Source organism: Haliotis rubra, unplaced genomic scaffold (assembly GCF_003918875.1).
Source record: "Haliotis rubra isolate DU_JTF1 unplaced genomic scaffold, ASM391887v1 Scf165, whole genome shotgun sequence".
NCBI classification, from domain to species: domain Eukaryota; kingdom Metazoa; phylum Mollusca; class Gastropoda; order Lepetellida; family Haliotidae; genus Haliotis; species Haliotis rubra.
In genome coordinates, this window is record NW_025765614.1 from 1700750 (window position 1) to 1719853 (window position 19104).

At 39.4% G+C, this 19104-nt stretch overlaps 1 protein-coding gene across 1 annotated transcript; it reads left to right on the forward strand.

Annotated features, from left to right (window-relative positions):
- The first annotated feature begins 216 nt into the window (after positions 1-216).
- Positions 217-15568, forward strand: LOC124271996 (interferon-induced GTP-binding protein Mx-like). Its single transcript, XM_046707168.1, has 14 exons — positions 217-382; positions 4106-4324; positions 6271-6423; positions 6704-6858; positions 6986-7124; positions 7768-7966; positions 8328-8403; positions 8697-8819; positions 9085-9235; positions 10279-10523; positions 11695-11812; positions 12654-12740; positions 13016-13083; positions 14464-15568. Exons 1-14 carry the CDS (start codon positions 232-234, stop codon positions 14683-14685), a joined length of 2106 nt encoding a protein of 701 aa, XP_046563124.1. The 5' UTR covers positions 217-231; the 3' UTR covers positions 14686-15568.
- The last annotated feature ends 3536 nt before the right edge of the window (positions 15569-19104 follow it).

Sequence of the window (19104 nt, forward strand, 5' to 3'; positions counted from 1 at the left end):
TGTTTCGCTCGTTACCCGAACCAACTCCAGTTAGATTCCACCACCAGATCATACCCTACATTGTGCGTGACTATATGTACTATAGGGGACGCGATAAAGCGTAATCACGTGAACTCGATATTTCCTTGTCGCGACAGCTCTATAACCTACTTCTCTCATGTGATTTCCTGGAATGATATCGCCTACCTCCATGCCTCCTGCGATAATATACACAAAGCACCCCCCTTACCTATGTCACGATTGAACCTTAACGCTTGGGAGCATAACTGGGACGAGATTGGTCGTGGTGTGCAACAATGGATTCTCCTGGTCGCATTGGAAGCTGCTTTACACGAGGAATGGCCTAAACTGCCCCTTCAGGAGATCGGGAAGCTGACAGGAGGTATGAGGAGGAGAGTGCGGGCTGTCTTACAGTCACATGGAGGTTGCACTCGGTATTGAGCTTGAATCGTGTAAGACAGGCAAAAATGACATTTTTAATGTTCACATTCACTAATAAATTCAACATTAAACTTTCTAGGGTCATACTTGTGCAGACATGGTTTTGTATGAAAATCAGTGTTATCAGAAGATATCGCTATTACGCACCTCTCACACTCTCGCCAAAAGATACCGGCAAGACTTGGAGACTAAATAGATGCACATATTGCTGGAAAAACGATTCTGCCTGTTGGTATTTTGGACCCGTTAAATCATACTCTTACATATTATTTCTTCCGACCTGTATTAAACATATTATTGCGTTTTATTGTATGTTTTATATATGTGAAATTCTAGCCGTATACAACAAATACCCGGGTATCCTATGTCAAAGCAGTCTTCTGCACATGATTTGTCTGTTTTCTTTGTCAACGTGTTAACTGGGAACTAGCTCCCAACTATACGTTGATGAAGACGACTCGGTTATACATTGGACAGATTAGATGATCACATTAAGAAATAAGTGGAGTCGATTATAACCTTACTGTTATGGGACAAGTCCAGCAAGCACGGGTAGCCTACTTGCAATCGTGCTACAGATGGAGTCGGAAAACCAGACTCTCTGACAGTATAGATATGAACATATCAAACCATGGTAGACTAAGTCAAAGAGACAACAATAGACAGATAACGAAACAATAACATTGCCTTGGATTAATTGATCAATGTCATGCCAGACACAGCCTAGGGGATGACCGAATAAGGATATTAAAGTCATTATAAAGTTGGGCTTTAAAAAATAATGCCATGTCAAAATAAAATGATATAAATCACTCTTTGACAACTTCATACATGTCATACAGTCATATGCAGTCATGTCATTGCAACGCGGCAAAAGTATGATCATGTGGGTACGAAGTGCAGTTCGTCAACAAAGCATAACTGAAAGACTTTACTTTATCACACTTTGCACAGTGACAATGTGTCTTCTGATAATTTCTATTTTTTATGCTTCAGTGTTTTCCAGTTTCAATGAACATACACACCAGTCAATTAACCATTCATCAATTTATTACGTTCGTTATTATATTTTTGGTCGTTTTTGTGTCTTTGACACAATGGAAATCCTCTAGCACATGGTTACAAAACATTAAAAGGATGAGCCTAATGTACTCCATATCGTCGTGTTCTCGATGATTTGGTGACATTTATTACGATAAAATTCATTTGAGGTCATCTACGTGATTTCGGGTTTATCAACATATTTCAGTTGACATTACCTGTAAATGACTACATCTATAATTGACATATGGTATTGTTTCTTTCTGTTTCCCGAAATGGAAATGACGTTGCTTATTTGATGAAGCAATCGGAGAAAAAGGACATTTGGGACAGAAAGATACGTTATAAGAATAAGCATGATACTGACATGCAAATACTGACTGACACACTGCCATTCATTTGCAACTTGCAAAACATGTGTTTTTGAGCAAGCGTAGATAATATAGGCTATTAACAAAAAGATTTCGCTCATGGGCAGAGAAGTAGCTTAAAATTTGAGTTTTCTGAAAAAAGTTATTTTTTCATGTTTTCATAGTTGGTTAGTCATTCATACAGACCCCGAAACAAATATACTGAGTCAAAAAAGAAACTTCACATTCTTTCTTCAGGGAACTATAAAAGAACAAGAGATGGTAAAATGGTTAAATTGTTATTATTTCATTGACATCTGTGTGATGTACTCGAGTGCACTGACAGTGCCATAATCAGTTCCATTAGGCTACACCGCCGTTCCAAAACATGAGTATACAGAATGTCAAGTCACAAGAATACAAATGCGAAATTTCTCAGTTCAATATCGTGTATGGCCGCCCCGCGCATTCACCACTGCCAAACACCGTCTCCTCATCGACTGCCTGATGCTTGTGAACACGTGGTTGGGGATTCTGCGCCATTGCTCTTGCAAGGCAGCGCCAAGTTCCTGAGGTTGGTTCCTAAGACCACGAAGCCTTCTCCCAAGTGCATCCCGAACGTGCTCTATTGGATTAAGGTCAGGGGACCTCGATGGCCAGTCCATGACGTTGATTCCAGCGTTTTGAAGGAAATTTCGTGTCAACATCGAAGTATGCGGCCGAGCATTATCATGCTGGAACTGTAGACCTGGGCCATGAGCCGCCATGAAAGGAACGAGTTCAGGGGTGAGCATCTGGTCGCGGTAAGCAGCAGCTGTGAGGTTTCCACGGATGACCGGAAGTCGGGAATGGTTGTTCCCACAGAAAGCACCCCGCACCATGCAACTTCTGCCCCCGAATCTGTCGACTTCCTGTACACAACATTGGGCATACCGTTTACGACGTCGTCTCCAGACTCTATGCCTGCCGTCCGCGAATCTGAGGGGTAAACCTGGATTCATCGCTAAAGGCGACTCGATTCCAGTCTCTCTGGGTCCATCGGAGGTGACGTTGGGCCCACAACAGACGTTGACGTTGATGAAACGGCGTCAATATTGGCCCATGATATGGACGTCGAGAATGGAGATTGGCAGCCCACAACCGATTTCGAATGGTCTGTGAGGACAGTCGACCTCTAAACATCTCAGCCCTGGTTCGTGTAGCCGGCAGAAATCTGTCACGTAGGTGACGTAGGACGATTTGACGGTCTTCTGTTCGTGACGTCACACGTGGACGACCCGACCTTGGGCGATCAGAAGTGGTGCCAGTTTGTTGTAGACGACCTCGCAAGTCATACACAGTACGACGGCTGCATCCCATTGCTCTTGCGACGTCAATAACTGATCTTCCTGCTTGTAACATGTCAACGGCCCGTTCACGTTGCACATTTGACAATCGTGGCATTTCAAGTACCGTTAGAACTGTGGTTTAAAAGTGTTTTTTTTTCAATTCTTGAGGCCAATGCAAACACGTGCATATGAAGAAAACATCGATGTGAAGATCACGTGATCGACTGCACGTGCAAAACCTGATTTGGCACAAACGTCATTTGCACGACGAATGGATGGGTTTGAGTGGGTTTTGCTAACGTTTTTCTAGAGTCGAAAGATAGGGATCCCATTTCGGATACATAGATGTATCATCAGAGAAAAATTATTCATTATTTTTCAAATTACATTTTGTGAAGTTTCTTTTTTGACTCAGTATACATCAAAGAAAGCCCATGCAAGTCCAGAATATGTTGCAAGTCTAGATTTCGAAAGTCATTTCCTTTAAAATGTTTATAAATGCTTGCTATGTGTATTGGTTTTCCGAAGTGGAAGAGGTATTTTTTCACCTGGAAGTGATCACAACTTTTATATTAATAGATCTGTCGGCAATTATCTTTTAATTTGAAAGAAATTCTACAAAGGTTTTCAAACTAGTGGTGATTTGTTTTCATTCAAGTGCTGCCTCTCTTATTGCGAAAGCTTGAGGCATGTGGCTGTTTGTTTCAAACTGAAATGAATTGACTTTAGGTGTTTCCCCAACCCGAATGTGCTGTATGACCATAGGGCTTTTTTGTTTTAATGTTACTTCATTCTTTATTTCCTGAATTCGGAATTGCTGATACATAAACTTCTAAATTTAATTTAGATCTCTGTCGCTCCTCCTAAATAGAGCCGGCATCCAATAATAGAGCTGCTGTTCTAACCCAATCAGTCACTCATTGATATATGTCAACCTTTCCTCAGAGGCAAAGACTATAGTGCCGCCAGAGGGGAGAACGAAAGCCTTAACCTCGTCCTTCGATGCTGAGGTGCGGCCCCTGATAGACCTGGTCGACAAATTACGTGGGTATGGTCTGGACACAGACATCAACCTTCCCGCCGTCGCCGTCATCGGGGACCAGAGTGCCGGGAAGAGCTCTGTTCTCGAAGCAATCTCTGGCGTCCAACTTCCAAGAGGGACGGGTAAGTTGTCTTTTTAACTACAATGACTTGTAACAGCAAATGGGCGCACGGAAGGTACATTTGTACATCATAATCAATTAACACGAACATTGGTTTGGCATGTTGAAAGCTTGACAAATACATTGTGATATAAATATTTGTTGGCCATGGTCATCTTGAGCAAGTTTGAAAAAGGGGCCCGATGTACCTTGAGCATGTCTGAGTCTAGAAGGTGTCAGAAAAACTTACATCCACCTGGGTCAATAATGAACAACTTTATGGATTAACTTTTAGTTCTTTTGTTTTGTGAGTGCAACGTTTATGTACATATTGTTGTACTTTTGTCAAGCAGTAATGTAAAATGAAGTGGAGTTGATGTATATACACTGAATGTAACAAATATCCACCCGCGTCTAATGCACTTCTCCAACAAGCCCAATCAACTGTATAAACGTCTCTTTATTTCTAAAATACCCATTCTATTTCTACTTCTCTGACTTCCACCCCTTTCCCTTTGTTAACTCACTGGCATTATAAGTCTCCAGCCATTTATGATAGTTGTGTTATTTTTCTTTGTTATATTCAGTATATATACGTTCCCTCAACTTTTGTTACAAAAATCACAACACTAGCTTACATACACAAACACTGGCCAAATTGGTGCCTCATTTACACAGACGGATCCTTTGACCCGGGTACTAAACGCAGAGGTTTCGGCATCCACACATCACAACCCTCAAGACAAATTTAAACATACCCTTACCTAAAAACGAAATGAAAAGCCCATCAAAACAAAATATCTTCCTAAAGTGGCAAAGTATATACCAAAATTCAAATTCTAACCTTAAATATCTACTCAAAAAACACACACAAAAAACTAAAAAGCTACCATAAATCCAAACATATTGACAGGGTCATACCCAAATTATTGAGTGAGTTAACATTTTACATCGCATCGGCAATATTACAGCCATATAGCGATGAAAACAAGGTAATCAATTTAAATAGCTGTCGACAAAGGACAGTAAAACGAACGATCACAGATATATACTTAAAACTAGTAATTAAATCTAAAACACTTAACCTCTTGAGGACGATACAAAATATAAAACAGGCTATTGATCGCCAACAACTGAAGGTAGATCACCATACTAGGGCCCATGGGGACTTACAGTGCCTTTGCTACCTGCATGGACCTTTTAGTTGGATTTACACCATCCCTTCAGCCATTGGCGATTGTAGGAAAAGTTTAGCCGAATTTTAAATTAACAAAATATACTAAAATCTAGTACGCTTAAATTTAACTTTGAAAATTTTGGGACTTACGTACCCTCTCAGGAGTCACAACCAAATTACAAAACAGGTCAAAGCCTTAGGTAAATTTCTAATCAAAACTGGCCTTTTAGGTCGCTTATAATCATTCTACATAACCAACTAGTGCTAACATAAAAACATTAATACAAAAGCAAAACAAGAAAACAACCAAAACAAATACCAACCAAACCATCCCATAGTCCACCCCCTATAACTTCTGGCAAATTTCCGAATTCAAAATTCATACAAATTTAATTATGCAACACTAACGCCCCTTCAGATTGCCATATCAAATAACCCCTCTTTCGCTGAAACACTAAATGGCCTGCCGGCCCGCTTGAGAAATCCGCAATTTGTCGGAAAGCACACGTTAAATCTCCAAATAATCATCATCATCATCATCATCACCATCCTTCTTCATACATTCCTGCTTGACAATGGTACAAGAGCCTGTATTGAATCGTCGCACTCACGAAATTGTTATCCATAAAGTTTGTCAATAGCGTACTTCCCAAATTCTAAAATATCACTTGAAGGAGTTACACTTGGGTCAATACCTTAAAGTAAAAGATCACGAAGGCCAGGGCGTAACATCGAGGCAATGGAGGACATTTGACATTCAAAATGAAATTAACATGCATTCGTGTTTGTAGGTATTGTGACAAGGTGCCCGTTGGAGATGCGGTTGAAGCACTCAGAGGATGAGGACAAGTGGGAGGGAAAGATATTGTATAAGGACAAGCATGATATGCGCCAGGAGGAAGTCATCCTGAACAGAGAAAGCGTCGGAGACCTTGTGCGGAAAGGTTGTGAAACAATGAAATGTATTGTTTTGTATGTGTTTTCACAATATTAAGTAGACACTAAGTTGGGAAACAAATATATTGATTTGGATGTGGAATAACTGTAAAATTGAGACTTATTCAAGTACATATTTTCGCGTACATATATACTGTGTGTCAGTATGGAAACTACATTTTTGTCTGATCTATCAATCTGCAAGTTGCAATTCTGTTTCCGTAGGTAGCTACCAGGGGTATTGTCGTTTCTCTTGAAATATGCAATTGATATGTTCCATGCATGCAGCACAGAAGGAAATGACCGATAGCGCCAAGGGAATTAGTGATGAACTCATTACCCTTGAAGTGACGTCATCAGATGTCCCTGACCTTACCGTCATAGACCTGCCAGGTATCGCAAGAAACGCTGTCGAGGGTCAACCGTTTGATATCGAAGCGAGGGTAAGATGTCATCACAGTGATGCTCAATATCTATATCCCATCAGCAGTATAGAACACTTTGGGAACATCGAGTTTTTAACATTACAAACAATGAATTATACTAAATCATTTTTTTTTGTCTTTTCAGATTAAAAATATGATCCGTAGATATATTGGGCGCCAGGAGACTATCATCCTTGCTGTTCTACAGTGTAATGTGGATATAGCTACTTGTGAAGCTCTCAAGATGGCAAAGGAATTTGATGACGAAGGTGGAAGAACTTTGGGTACGTCATGTCGTTTGATTTTCAAAAAGGCGATGCGAACATAGACGCTTTAAATTATATTGATCACCACATTTGTGAATGCACAATGCCATTTAGAAAGTTACGCTTTCTCAGTAAGGTACAGATTCTACAACCTTTCTGGTTGAGTCCCATCGGGGATTCGAACCCATACTCTCACAGTCAGGTACCTAATCCCCAGCACACAAAGTCAGCCATCTAAACCACTCAGCTACGGTGGCTTCCACAAAAATGGAACTCGGATAACTGGTAGTCCAGATCACGTCCTCTGTGTACCCCTCTGACAAGTGAAAATGGGTACGGCTCCCACAGCCGAAAGCTATGAATTCACAAGGCCATTTTGAGTATGTGTTCGAATCTGCTATGGGACTCAGCTCCAAATATACTAGAATCTGTGCTTTAATGAGAAGGTGTTATCCCAAATATAACATATCTCCAAATTTGTCAATATACTTTCATGTACACATGCTGATGATTGGGTTCAGTTTTGTTTATTGTTTCATAAGTGATGTCGAGAGAAAATATTATTATTGTTGTATTTCACGCTTTCATGTACGTTGTCCATGTGATGATTACATTATTTCTCTATGTATACGTAGTCAACTGGTAAAATGAATCTGTGCAGGCGTTCTAACTAAGCCGGACTTGCTGGACAAGGGAGCCGAGACCGGTGTAATGAGGATCCTGAACAACATGGAGTTTACACTGTCCAAGGGCTACATCATTGTCAAGTGTCGAGGTCAGGAGGCTATATCGGAAGGCCAGTCTTTGAAACATGCACTGGATGTAGAAGAAGATTTCTTTAAAAGTCACAGACATTTCAGGTAGTGTACTAATACCAGTAAAATGCATGCGACATATCTCGACTTTGTACATCTGGAATTAAAACATTTATGGTTTAGACGCCAGACCAGTATACCTATACCACACTTGTTGTGACTGTACTTCATTGTCTACTTCCGTTTAATTTCAGGTTTAGATAACACGAATAGAGATATGTAATTTTAAAAATATAGTAAGTGAAACACCACGTGTATTGAAACATTCATATTTCACATTTTCCATTCGATTCCCACATTGGTACAGTTTGTGAAGCCCATTTCTGGTGTCTTCCGCCGTGAAATTGCTTGAATATTGCTAAAAGCGGCGTAAAACTAAGCTCACTCACTCCTTCAAATTTTCCAGCTCTTTGCGACCTTCTCAGTGGGGAATCCCCAACCTATCAGCGCGCCTGTCACGTGAACTGAAGAAACACATCAAGGTATATACAGTCAATAGAGCAGCTTTTCTGAAATAGTCTTTTCGCGAGTACTCTCTCATTATACATCTGAGATTTAAGATCCAAATGTATATTTAAGTGTGAAGCTTCACGATTACTCTAACTGTTTGGGAATTGATTATGGTTGCCTAAAATACAAGACACATATACGACACGTCAATATTCAACTCAATTGTTTTCTGTAAAGGTTTTTGCCACTAAGGCAATGACTCAAAAGTATGTGTTCCACTTTCCAACAGGTTTGTTGTTAACAGAGCTCATGAACAATGTTGTAGAAACTGTTACCGGAACTGAAGGAGGAGGTGCGCCGCAAACTCCTTGAGACGGAGCGGAAGTTGCATGATCTCGGAGAGGATCCACCAGAAACAGCCTCAGAGAAACGTCAGATGGCTCTCCAGGTACATCAGAGAATGGGGTTCAACTGCATTCGTAACAATATTCTTGCCATACAAGATGTATTGAGTTCTGTAATTCGCGAATACAGATACAAAGATATTAGCAACAGAATGTAACTGTTTAAAGACAGTTTTAACTCTTTCCTTTTACAGTCCGATTAAGCCTCTACGGTTAGCTCAAATGGTGTATATACGTTATCGTATTCTTAAATGTTCAACTGGATAGTTTTCTGAAACCGTACCTTAATGAGGGAGATGCTTTTGACAGATGGTCACCGAGTTTATTAGCGTTACCACCTCCTTGACGAACGGACAACGCTGTAATGACAACAAGTTTCCGCAAAAGATTAACAACCTCTTCAGCGATGCTCGTCGGTCATTCGCAGATCTGAATAAATGTGCTGAGCGGGAACAACCAGGTATTAATACCTACTATCAGTTTGAAACAAAACAAATAGTAAAAGAGCACCAAACAACGTTCACAGCCACACTCATAGGGGATGGGGATGCAGGGGTGCGCACCCTCTCGTTTTACCTGAAAGTTAATTAAATGACCACCGAAACTCAGGTGAAAATGAAGTGCGCGCGCGCACACACACACACACACACACACTTCCTCTGCATCCAACTATGAACAAATCCCGTCCATTTATCTTGAAATAGGTGTTTATTACATTCATATCTCACGTTAAGTTCTGTCTGTTGAAAAGAACAGTTACTAATTCATGGATCTTGCAGGAATTAAAGGGAAAGATCCTGAGCATGAGTTTAAGCACGACGTCTTGGTTCGAAACAGGAATGGAATTAAGTAACTTACTAGTTGAATATTTAGCGTGCGTTTAAAGGAAAATCTCTCACTAAGGACGTTAAGATGCAGATTCCTGTACCGTTGTCTGGCAGGTAATTGACAACGGTAGAAGAATCTGTGACACTTAAAAAATGAAAGGGGTTTCATCAAATGTGTCATCATTCTAAACTTCAAAAATGCCTCTCAAAAGTTTCATGTCGTTATGATATCATTGGCAATCAGGTCCACCAACATGGTCAAGCGTTTATTTAGATTGCTAAACGGATGCATTGCTCCCAGATAAGCCATAATATCGCTCATGAATCGTTCATGAACGAGGTGCACGTGAATCATGCTAGTGCAGCCCACATTTCCTTCCCTCACATAAACACATTATTCCTATCTTTTGCATGTTCGATTCGATTAAATTTTAAAATAAACCTGAACATTCAAAAGGTATTTTTTTTTAATTAATGGCGTAGAACCACAGAGCGCGATTGGTCTATACAAATTAGCACAAGGTACACAGTGTCCGATTGGTGTAGTTAAATTTAACTTAAACCAGGACACTGCGTTCCTTGTCTTAATTTGTTTAGACCAATCGCGTCCTGTGGTTCAATTCGATTATATGAGGAAGAATAAAGGGATAGACACACAGATTTACCTGTTTTCTAGATACCACGAACCGGACATTAAAGACCGAGTTACAACAGATGATGGAGGCTTCCCGAGGTCGAGAGTTTTGTAATTTTCTGGGCAAATATGAGCTAGTGGAAAGTTATGCTCGGCAATACATCTCCAAGATGGAAGAACCTGCACTTCAATGCTTCGATGACGTCCACAGAAAGACGACAGAAATCCTGAAGATTTTAGCAGAAAAATGTTTTGAGAAATTTCCTGATTTTGCAGAGAGAGCTAAGGTGTTTAGCATATTGTAATTTATTCTCTGCAATATGTTTTAGCGATGAGTGAAAATCACTTTTCATAATGTGTATGTTGTGCACGGCAATGTAGTCTGAAGATGTTCAATTATTTAATTGACCAAATAATCCTTGTGACAGGACTGAAATATATCGGGCATCAAATGCTACCATCTTTATCTTATGTCATAAATATATTCATCCAGTTGGTTTCGTTTCTCTTCGAATTAACTTATTGTTCTGACACGTCATTGCGGCTAAGGCTGTTTGGCGAGACCACATTTCTATCGGTGAACCAGCAGGGATGCAGATTACAAAGTGTCATCCAGGTTTTTTAAAATGAATTATACCAACATGGCTGAAGGAAGCGTGAAATCATAAGATTTGCTTCGTAAAACCCTATCTCAACAGGGCCATTTGCACTGTATGAATGATGTTCCTTTGTTGCTGTTTTTACATTGTTGTCAGCATTATACCCGTCATATGATAAATACGAATTATGACTGGGAGTTATGTCACCATAAGACATCATATATCCAAGACAGTAGATATCCAAGGGTGATAATTCTTCTTCGGATGAGCAACTTTCTCTACATCTGTAGATAGAACAATAAAGAGGTTAGGAAGGTATGATGAGAAAAACAACTGAGTGATTGATATGTACAGGTTGATTAGAAGCCAGCATCAAGATGAATAGTACTGAGATCGATAAAGAGAGGTGTTTGTGAGAGTGATTGTGTAGAATGATGGATGGAAACATGAAAGCACGCAACCACTAGAGTGGTTTGGTGTTGTGGGACGTTTTCCTCTTTTGCCTCCAGCACGCACATGTGTAGCAGTTTGCGGACGTGGGCCCCTTTTTGCATCTTGTGGATATCCAGCACCTACCTTGTTAAAGCTGTGCAAGTTCAGGATCAGGAAGCAAATTTTACATCACGAGTTTGTTTTCATGTTTCTGGACTCTAAAACATGTATCAATGAAGGGGATCTTGTTGTAGATTTCGTAGGTTGGCAATAAGGTAGGTGCGGTGGATATCCCATGAATTATCTCCCTGGTTCATCATATCAACTTGTAAATTCCTTTAAAGCTGTAGCTGTTTATTACATCAGATACGTGAGGTTGAAACCATCCACATGACATCGTTATTATTGTACTGTATACATGTTTCAGGAAGTTATAATGAAGACTCGGAAACAGACCCAAAATGAGTGCAAAGACGAAATACTGAGGTATTTCAGGATGGAGAATCTGGTGTACTCCCAGGACAATACGTATGGCGTCGAATTCCGTGAGTGGTGAAAACGAATAATTTAATCTTTCCAATAACTGGCCCCTCAGAGGATACTATGAATGCACGTATTTATATATTTAGTTGGCTTTCCTCTGGATATTCTTCCTCCAATCATGTACGTGATTTGAGGGAAAAAGTTTCGTCGATTTTGGACTTGGGTCCTTATATACTGAATGGTGAATCAGCCTTCATTTTTAAGGTTCAAAGTTAGTATTCGTATGATTGGTAATAAATCACATATCAAAATCTATGTGTTTCAGCACTCTGGCTGCTTACCTTCTTCAGAATAATATATGAGGGAAATAAGCCAGGCCAAAAATCAAAATACGATCTCTAAATCTATATATGCTTTTTAGACGAACTACGTGAGTGGGGAAAACAAATACTGTAGTGAATCCACTGACTGACCTCTCAGAGGATGGTTTAAGAATAATTTTTAATTTGATTGGCTTAGTTCCCTCTGGCTTTGTTGTCTCAGATCATGTGTGTGTGATTTATGGGAAAGTTTTGTCTTAGGTCCTTATGTGCCACTATATTGAATGATGAATCAACCTTCAGGTTCAAGGTTCCAAAGTTAGTATTCGTATGATTGGATATAAATCATATATGAACACTACATGAAATTATTGCTGCTTTCATCGAGGAGTGTTGCCATACTTTATTTCTATATACATGTACTCATTGATGAGATCATCAAGGTACATTCGTGGAGCCCAGTAAACATAATGAGTACATAGACGATGTCTTTGTGTTTCAACATTCTGGCCACTAACCAGAAATATTCAATCTGCATACAAACATTTATTAACATTGACTATAGTCATTTTATCCGCTCTAGGAGCAGAGGAGGAGAAGAAACGAAAGGAAGAAGAGGAGGAAAACGAAAGGAAACAGAAGAGCGCGGCAAAATACCACGTTCAGATAGGTACTAGCGTATTGATAGGGTTACCATGAAAGAAGGTTCCATTCAATTCGTCAGACTGTATTGTTTGCTTTCATTCTTTCATGTTGATCAAGCCAATACATGCAGTGTTCTTATAACCTTGTTTAAATATAAATGTGTTCACAGTAATAAATCTTCAATATAGTATTTGAATAACACTACACTCTTGGAATCGGTTCCATATGATACTGAATGTGCATATGCATATCACTTAAATTTAAATTTGGATATGCACGTCTCATTTTTCCTTATTTAAGGCTCTCAAAATGACGAAGATGTGAACGGTGTTGGCAAAGCATTGATGAGTCTAAAAACCTATTACCAGGTAAATGTTTTTAACATTTGTCAGATGGTTCATGTTTGCTATACCTCCTCTTCCTATTTTATCAGTCGTGATAAGTTGATGCCTACGGAGTCTCAGTTTGAAATGGCACCTTGTCATTACTTTCAATACCTGTCATGTTAATTGTCAACGTCATATATTGTATTGAACATCTTAACCTTTAAAGGTGAGTTGCGGTGAAATTGGGTTTAAAGTCGTGCTTGAGAATATTTCGCTCATATGACGACGTGCATGCGTGTGTATGTGTATGTGCGGCTGCTTGTACTAGCCAAGACTGAAGCTGGTTTTATAGTGCTAGCCCACTGAGATACCATGCCGCAGTGAAGCATGAATACCCCACTCAGACACATTATACTGACTCTGAGCCGACCAGTCCTTGTTGTACCCATTAATGCCGAGCGCCAGGCAGGGACCAACAAGTACCATATACCGGTATCACAGAGTTTTGGTAATCCGACCGTCACCGGTCTCTTTCATAGGTTTATAGGCTACATCGATATGTTTCACCGATTTCTTTTGATCTTTTGAGGTTTGTTACATTTCAATAAAATACAAAACAAATCTCCAAGGATAAAATGTAAGTATTTACATATCTTCACTATTGATGACAAATTAAAAAGAATGTCATACTGTCAGTTACAACAGAGATTTAGTGTCTAATTTGAAAAAAAATGAAACTCGTATTCACGTAAATTCAATACATGTGAACAGAACTCTGGGTACGTAATGCTGTTTCGTTAAATTTGAAAATGCCGATCCAAACATTGTGAAGTTTTTAAATTGATTGATGTCAACGTTATTGTTTATACACTCTTAAAAAAGAAACGCACAGGCAAAAAATAGTTAATTGTATTAAAAGTATCTAAGTGTACATAAGCCAATTAAGCATGAACATAGACGAAGGAAATTCGACAGACGTATGAACATATATATTGTTGTCATTGACAGCATTAATTCAGTTCACTCACTGCACATGTGTTTTTTTATCTTTGTTTACGTCGTAAATTTCGTATTGAAAATTGGTTTGGCCTTTTATAGTCTTTTATATCTCTGTTCATGTTTTCAATACAGTCACGTGCATTACGTGGAAAACGTTTTCTGCATGCACTTTTTAGGTATCGTTTTCATTTTTATGACAGACTTTTTACAAAAACAATTTGGGATGCGTTTGCGCGCAATACCCAACAACCACGACATGATTAGGAACGTAGGAATGGTCTTAATGACGATTGCTGTCATTACGGAAATGAACTGCTGAAAACCCCTGTCCGTTTCTTTTTTTAAGAGTGTAGTTATTATATGTATTAAGGAGAGAGAATGTTGTTTTCAGTAAACCAGTCCTTATATGTGCATTTCTTTAAGATTGCTGCGCGGCGTCTCTGTGACGTCATCCCCATGCTCATACAGCTGCACGTGTTCCGGGAACAGGTCGAGGAAATGCAGATCCAGCTCATGGACATTGCTTCAGATGAAAGAACCATGGTGCACATCCAGGAAGATACAGACATGGCTTATGTTAGGAGAGAATGCAAGTCTCGTCTCGAGAGACTGCTTCGGGCGGAAGAAGAGCTGGACAAAATCTAGCGTTTATCTATCATGCCATTACTGGCACTTTCATTGTTTCTGTAAATGTATCTTTTCTTGAAAGGCCGTTTGTAATTTCGTTTATTCAAAGATTATTCAATGACGTTTTGTTGTTTTTCCATTTGACGCTTTAAAGTTGTTTACGTATTGTCCACTGATTCTAGTGAATTGGGATTTATGTAGCATTTCTTACTACATGATATCATATCATTGTTTGTTTGAATGTTCAGCTTGTATTGTTTCATATTTCTTTGTTTATGAATTCCTACATATCAAGAATCTGTAATGCCGTCTGATGTTCGTATCTCACCAGGGGGGTGGTAGCGATTAAAGAGAATCACATAAACACCATATGGATTTCCCTGCCTTATAGCGCCGTATGTGTTCATGACGACTAGTAATGGCTAAATACATTATATAAAGCAAAGATAAATTCAGGGTAGTCCACGAACTTTGTATCTCGTGTAAATACGAAATCACTAAAATAACACGTGAAAAATAGAGAATTTTAATTCACCTTAATGACATTTAGGTGTGTTTATGTTATGGGCTGTTTTCCGTCTGGGGAGGTAGGTAAAACCACTTTTCACAAATTAAATTAATCGATCATTGAAGCATAAGATTCCACGTACTTGTTCTACTGCATTGTCAACGTTCACAGCCATTGCTTCTTTTATGTAGAGAAGTTGGTTAATCAAATAACTGTGAACTTCACATCAACAATACCTACTTTCTGCCACAGGGGCTTGTAACGCTAAAAACTGCCATCAAGGTATATACTGTCACTGACGGGGGACATTTTAGTTTCTTTATTTCCTTCAACAGTTTGTTGTTATCACTTTTTATCTCATTGAATCTATTTCTCAATAAACGCTGAAATTCATCTTGTTTCTGTCTGCATATAATTTTAAAGATTTTTCTGTAATGCTGAAATGTTTGATAGTCTTCATCTCTATCCCTGTCTCTAAATCTATCAAGCGCCAGATACTTTCCATCTTCGCTCTGTCAGAGTCCGCGTCACACCATGCTGGCCGAGTCCCGCCGCGCTGCGGGTCACGTGACCCGTGTCGTCTGCTCATCGTAGCGGCTGCTCTCGTATACAGATCACATATCAAATCTACTGCATTGTCAATGATCACAGCGATTGCTTCTTTTATGTAGAGAAGTTGGTTAACCAAATTCACTGTGAACTTCTCATCAACAATAAATTATATACCTAAGTTTCACATACACAATACTTACTTTCTGCCACAGGGATTTGTAACGCTAAAAATTGCCATCAAGGTATCTACTGTCACTGACGGGGTCTTAGTACTACGTCTATAAAAGGAAAGGGATGTAACGAGGTCAACACACCAAGTTCGTTTCATGGCGAATTCAACAATGCTCAGTGTATTTATCCCATTTAAAATTGCACACATTTCAAGCCAATAGATTTACCCACGAAATGAGACATACGGCACAAAGATCGAAGCAGTACTTTGGGAGCTAGGGTCTTCGGAAGCTCGAAAAATCGGGATTTCTCGATTCCGAGCCAAAATCCCTGCTCAGAATTGTAGCGGTAACTCGCCCCTTTCTTGTTTATTTCACAACTATACATACGACATTCACCAAAACATGTTGAACTGATGGTGCCTGTCAGAGCGCTAGTCGTCATTCTTTCGGATACACTTATATCGGTGTCCTGCCATTAGTTATACGTCCCACTAGTCATACGTGTAAAAATGGAATAATCCAAGAAACTAAAATACAGCTTCACATCAGTGAAAGCCACATTTGAAAAATACCAATTGCCCTAAAGCCACATTTCAAGTACAAACATCGGTGCCGCGAATCACGGCGAAAGCCACAATAAGTAAGGGAATCAATACCGTTTTCTGAAATAAGCGTCACCCATTGATCACAATTGGATTGAAATTGTTTCTAGTTAACATATGATGACATATGTTCTGAGATAAAATGATACATGCTAATGGGTCATTCTACGGAAAAGGGCAAAATATGCTCAAACTGTATGTTTCTACTTCTTGACAAGTGTTTCCTAGGTACTGATTGGTATGATGGGTATATCATCAGCAGAGAAGTGTGGACAAGAATTTTCCATCAAATTTATCGTGACGTTTCAACTTTAAATCAAATGTCATTACTGTAACGGCGGCAAAAATACTGATTTTGGAAAATCTAGAAATCTAGTCATAAATGTTGCTTAAAACAGATATGAAATGGAAGGCTTAGTCGTCATATAGGCGTCACATAGTACACATACATACTCTATACACTGGAATGAATCCTTGATTTTGCAATTTTCAGTTGTGGTGTATTATGTTCATTACCAAAGACTGTGGCATTCTCAGTGTTAGCGATTAAACTAACCTCAATCTCTCTAATTAGCGGACTAGTCCATTTTGCCCAAAGGCTATATGCCTGTTGTTGTTTTAATTAATCCCTCATTTGCTGTATGACTAGTGGGAGAAGGACTAATGGGCGTATGACTACTGGAACATGACTCTTATATCTCACTGTCATAATGAGTTTACGCTCATTTATACATCGCAAACAGAATTGTGTCGTACCCGTTCGCCATTGACGACCTTGGCCTTAACCTACCCCGCACTGAAAAGAGTCAGCGATTTGATGGGACATATTTTATTTTTAGCCAATGAGCTCCCTGGCTCTTTTCAGTGTGGGCTGCTTTCTGCTACAGCATCCATCTGGAATGATTAAATAAGCCCATGTGAACAACATAGCTACTTAAAACAAATTGCAACATGTTTACATCAAAATATCATTCATAACCATTATTGAATTTTGATAATCATCCTGATGAACCTATGTTGCATTCTGTACAAATGTGACTTGTCAAATTGTCGATTTATACAAACTGCGAATAATGGATTGGAGGGAATCGTATTTCAATTCGTTTATGCTTTATGGCAACTCATACTTGAAACCATGTTGAAGACGTACTTCCTTATACGGAAACCGAAACTAGGGCTTTCCAAGTAGTGACGGATATTTCAACGAAAATATTCTTGTATGAAACAGCGGAAATAATCACAATTTAACCATCTTACCATCTCTTGTTCTTTTATAGTTCCCTGAAGAAAGAATGTGAAGTTTCTTTTTGACTCAGTGACCCGCCTCCGTGGTGTAGTGGTTTAGAGCGTCCGCCCGGAGAGCGGAAGGTCGCGTGTTCGATCCCCGACCGCGTTATACCAAAGACGTTAAAATATGGTACTTGTTGGTCCCTGCCTGGCGCTCGGCATTATTGGGTACAACAAGGACTGGTCGGCTCGGAGTCAGTATAATGTGTCTGAGTGGGGTATTCATGCTTCACTGCGGCGTGGTATCTCAGTGGGCTAGCACTATAAAACCAGCTGAAGTCTGGGCTAGTACAAGCAGCCGCACATACACATACACACGCATGCACGTCGTCATGTGAGCGAAATATTCTCAAGCACGACGTAAAACCCAGTTTCACCTCACCCATTTTTGACTCAGTATATTTTATTTTTAGCCAATGAGCTCCCTGGCTCTTTTCAGTGCGGGGCTGCTTTCTGCTACAGTATCCATCTGGAATGATTAAATAATCCCATGTGAACAACATAACTACTTCAAACAAATTGCATTCAATTACTAGTTTTACATATATATATCTGTGATACTCTAGTTGCTTTACTGTCCTTCGATGACAGGTTTTATCATATATACATATTCCATTACACTGTAAAATGTTCTCGTCACGATATGGCTGAAATATTGCCGATGTGACGTTAAATATTAACTCACTCACTCAGTCACTCAAACAAATTGCAACATGTTTACATCAAAATATCATTCATAACCATTATTGAATTTTGATAATCATCCTGATGAACCTATGTTACATTCTGTCGATTTATACAAACTGCAAATAATGGATTTAAAAAATAATGGATTGGAGGGAATCGTATTTCAATTCGTTTATTCTTTATGGCAACTCATACTTGAAACCATGTTGAAGACGTATTTCCTTAGACAGCAGAAGTGTCAGCTTTCTTCCATTTCCATTGGACAATCCTCAATCCCTTTCTCTCCCTCTGTAAGAAATCTTGGTGTTTATTTGGACTCAAATTTGTCTATGAAAAGTCATATCAACCACCTATGCAAAATATGTCACTTCCATCTCCGAAATATTGGTTCCATACGCAACATCTTAACCATAGAAGCAACGGCCACCCTCGTTCGATCTCTAGTTCTATCACGATTGGACTACTGTAACAGTTTACTAATTGGTATCTCTGATGAACAATTACAGCGCCTCCAGAAAATACAGAATCAGGCTGCTCGCATCACCGTCACAAGGACAAAGCTATGTTCTCATATTACGCGATGAAAAAAGCTCTCAAATTCTTCTTCACTGGCTCAGATCCGCGAGAG

What these genes read in the sequence shown, in the direction of transcription:
- LOC124271996 (XM_046707168.1), top strand. Translation starts at nt 232, where the DNA reads ATGTCACGATTGAACCTTAACGCTTGGGAGCATAACTGGGACGAGATT. An exon ending in CGGAGACCTTGTGCGGAAAG is followed by an intron (nt 6,424 to 6,703) that starts GTTGTGAAACAA and finishes CCATGCATGCAG; the next exon opens with CACAGAAGGAAATGACCGAT. An exon ending in AACGTCAGATGGCTCTCCAG is followed by an intron (nt 8,820 to 9,084) that starts GTACATCAGAGA and finishes TGCTTTTGACAG; the next exon opens with ATGGTCACCGAGTTTATTAG.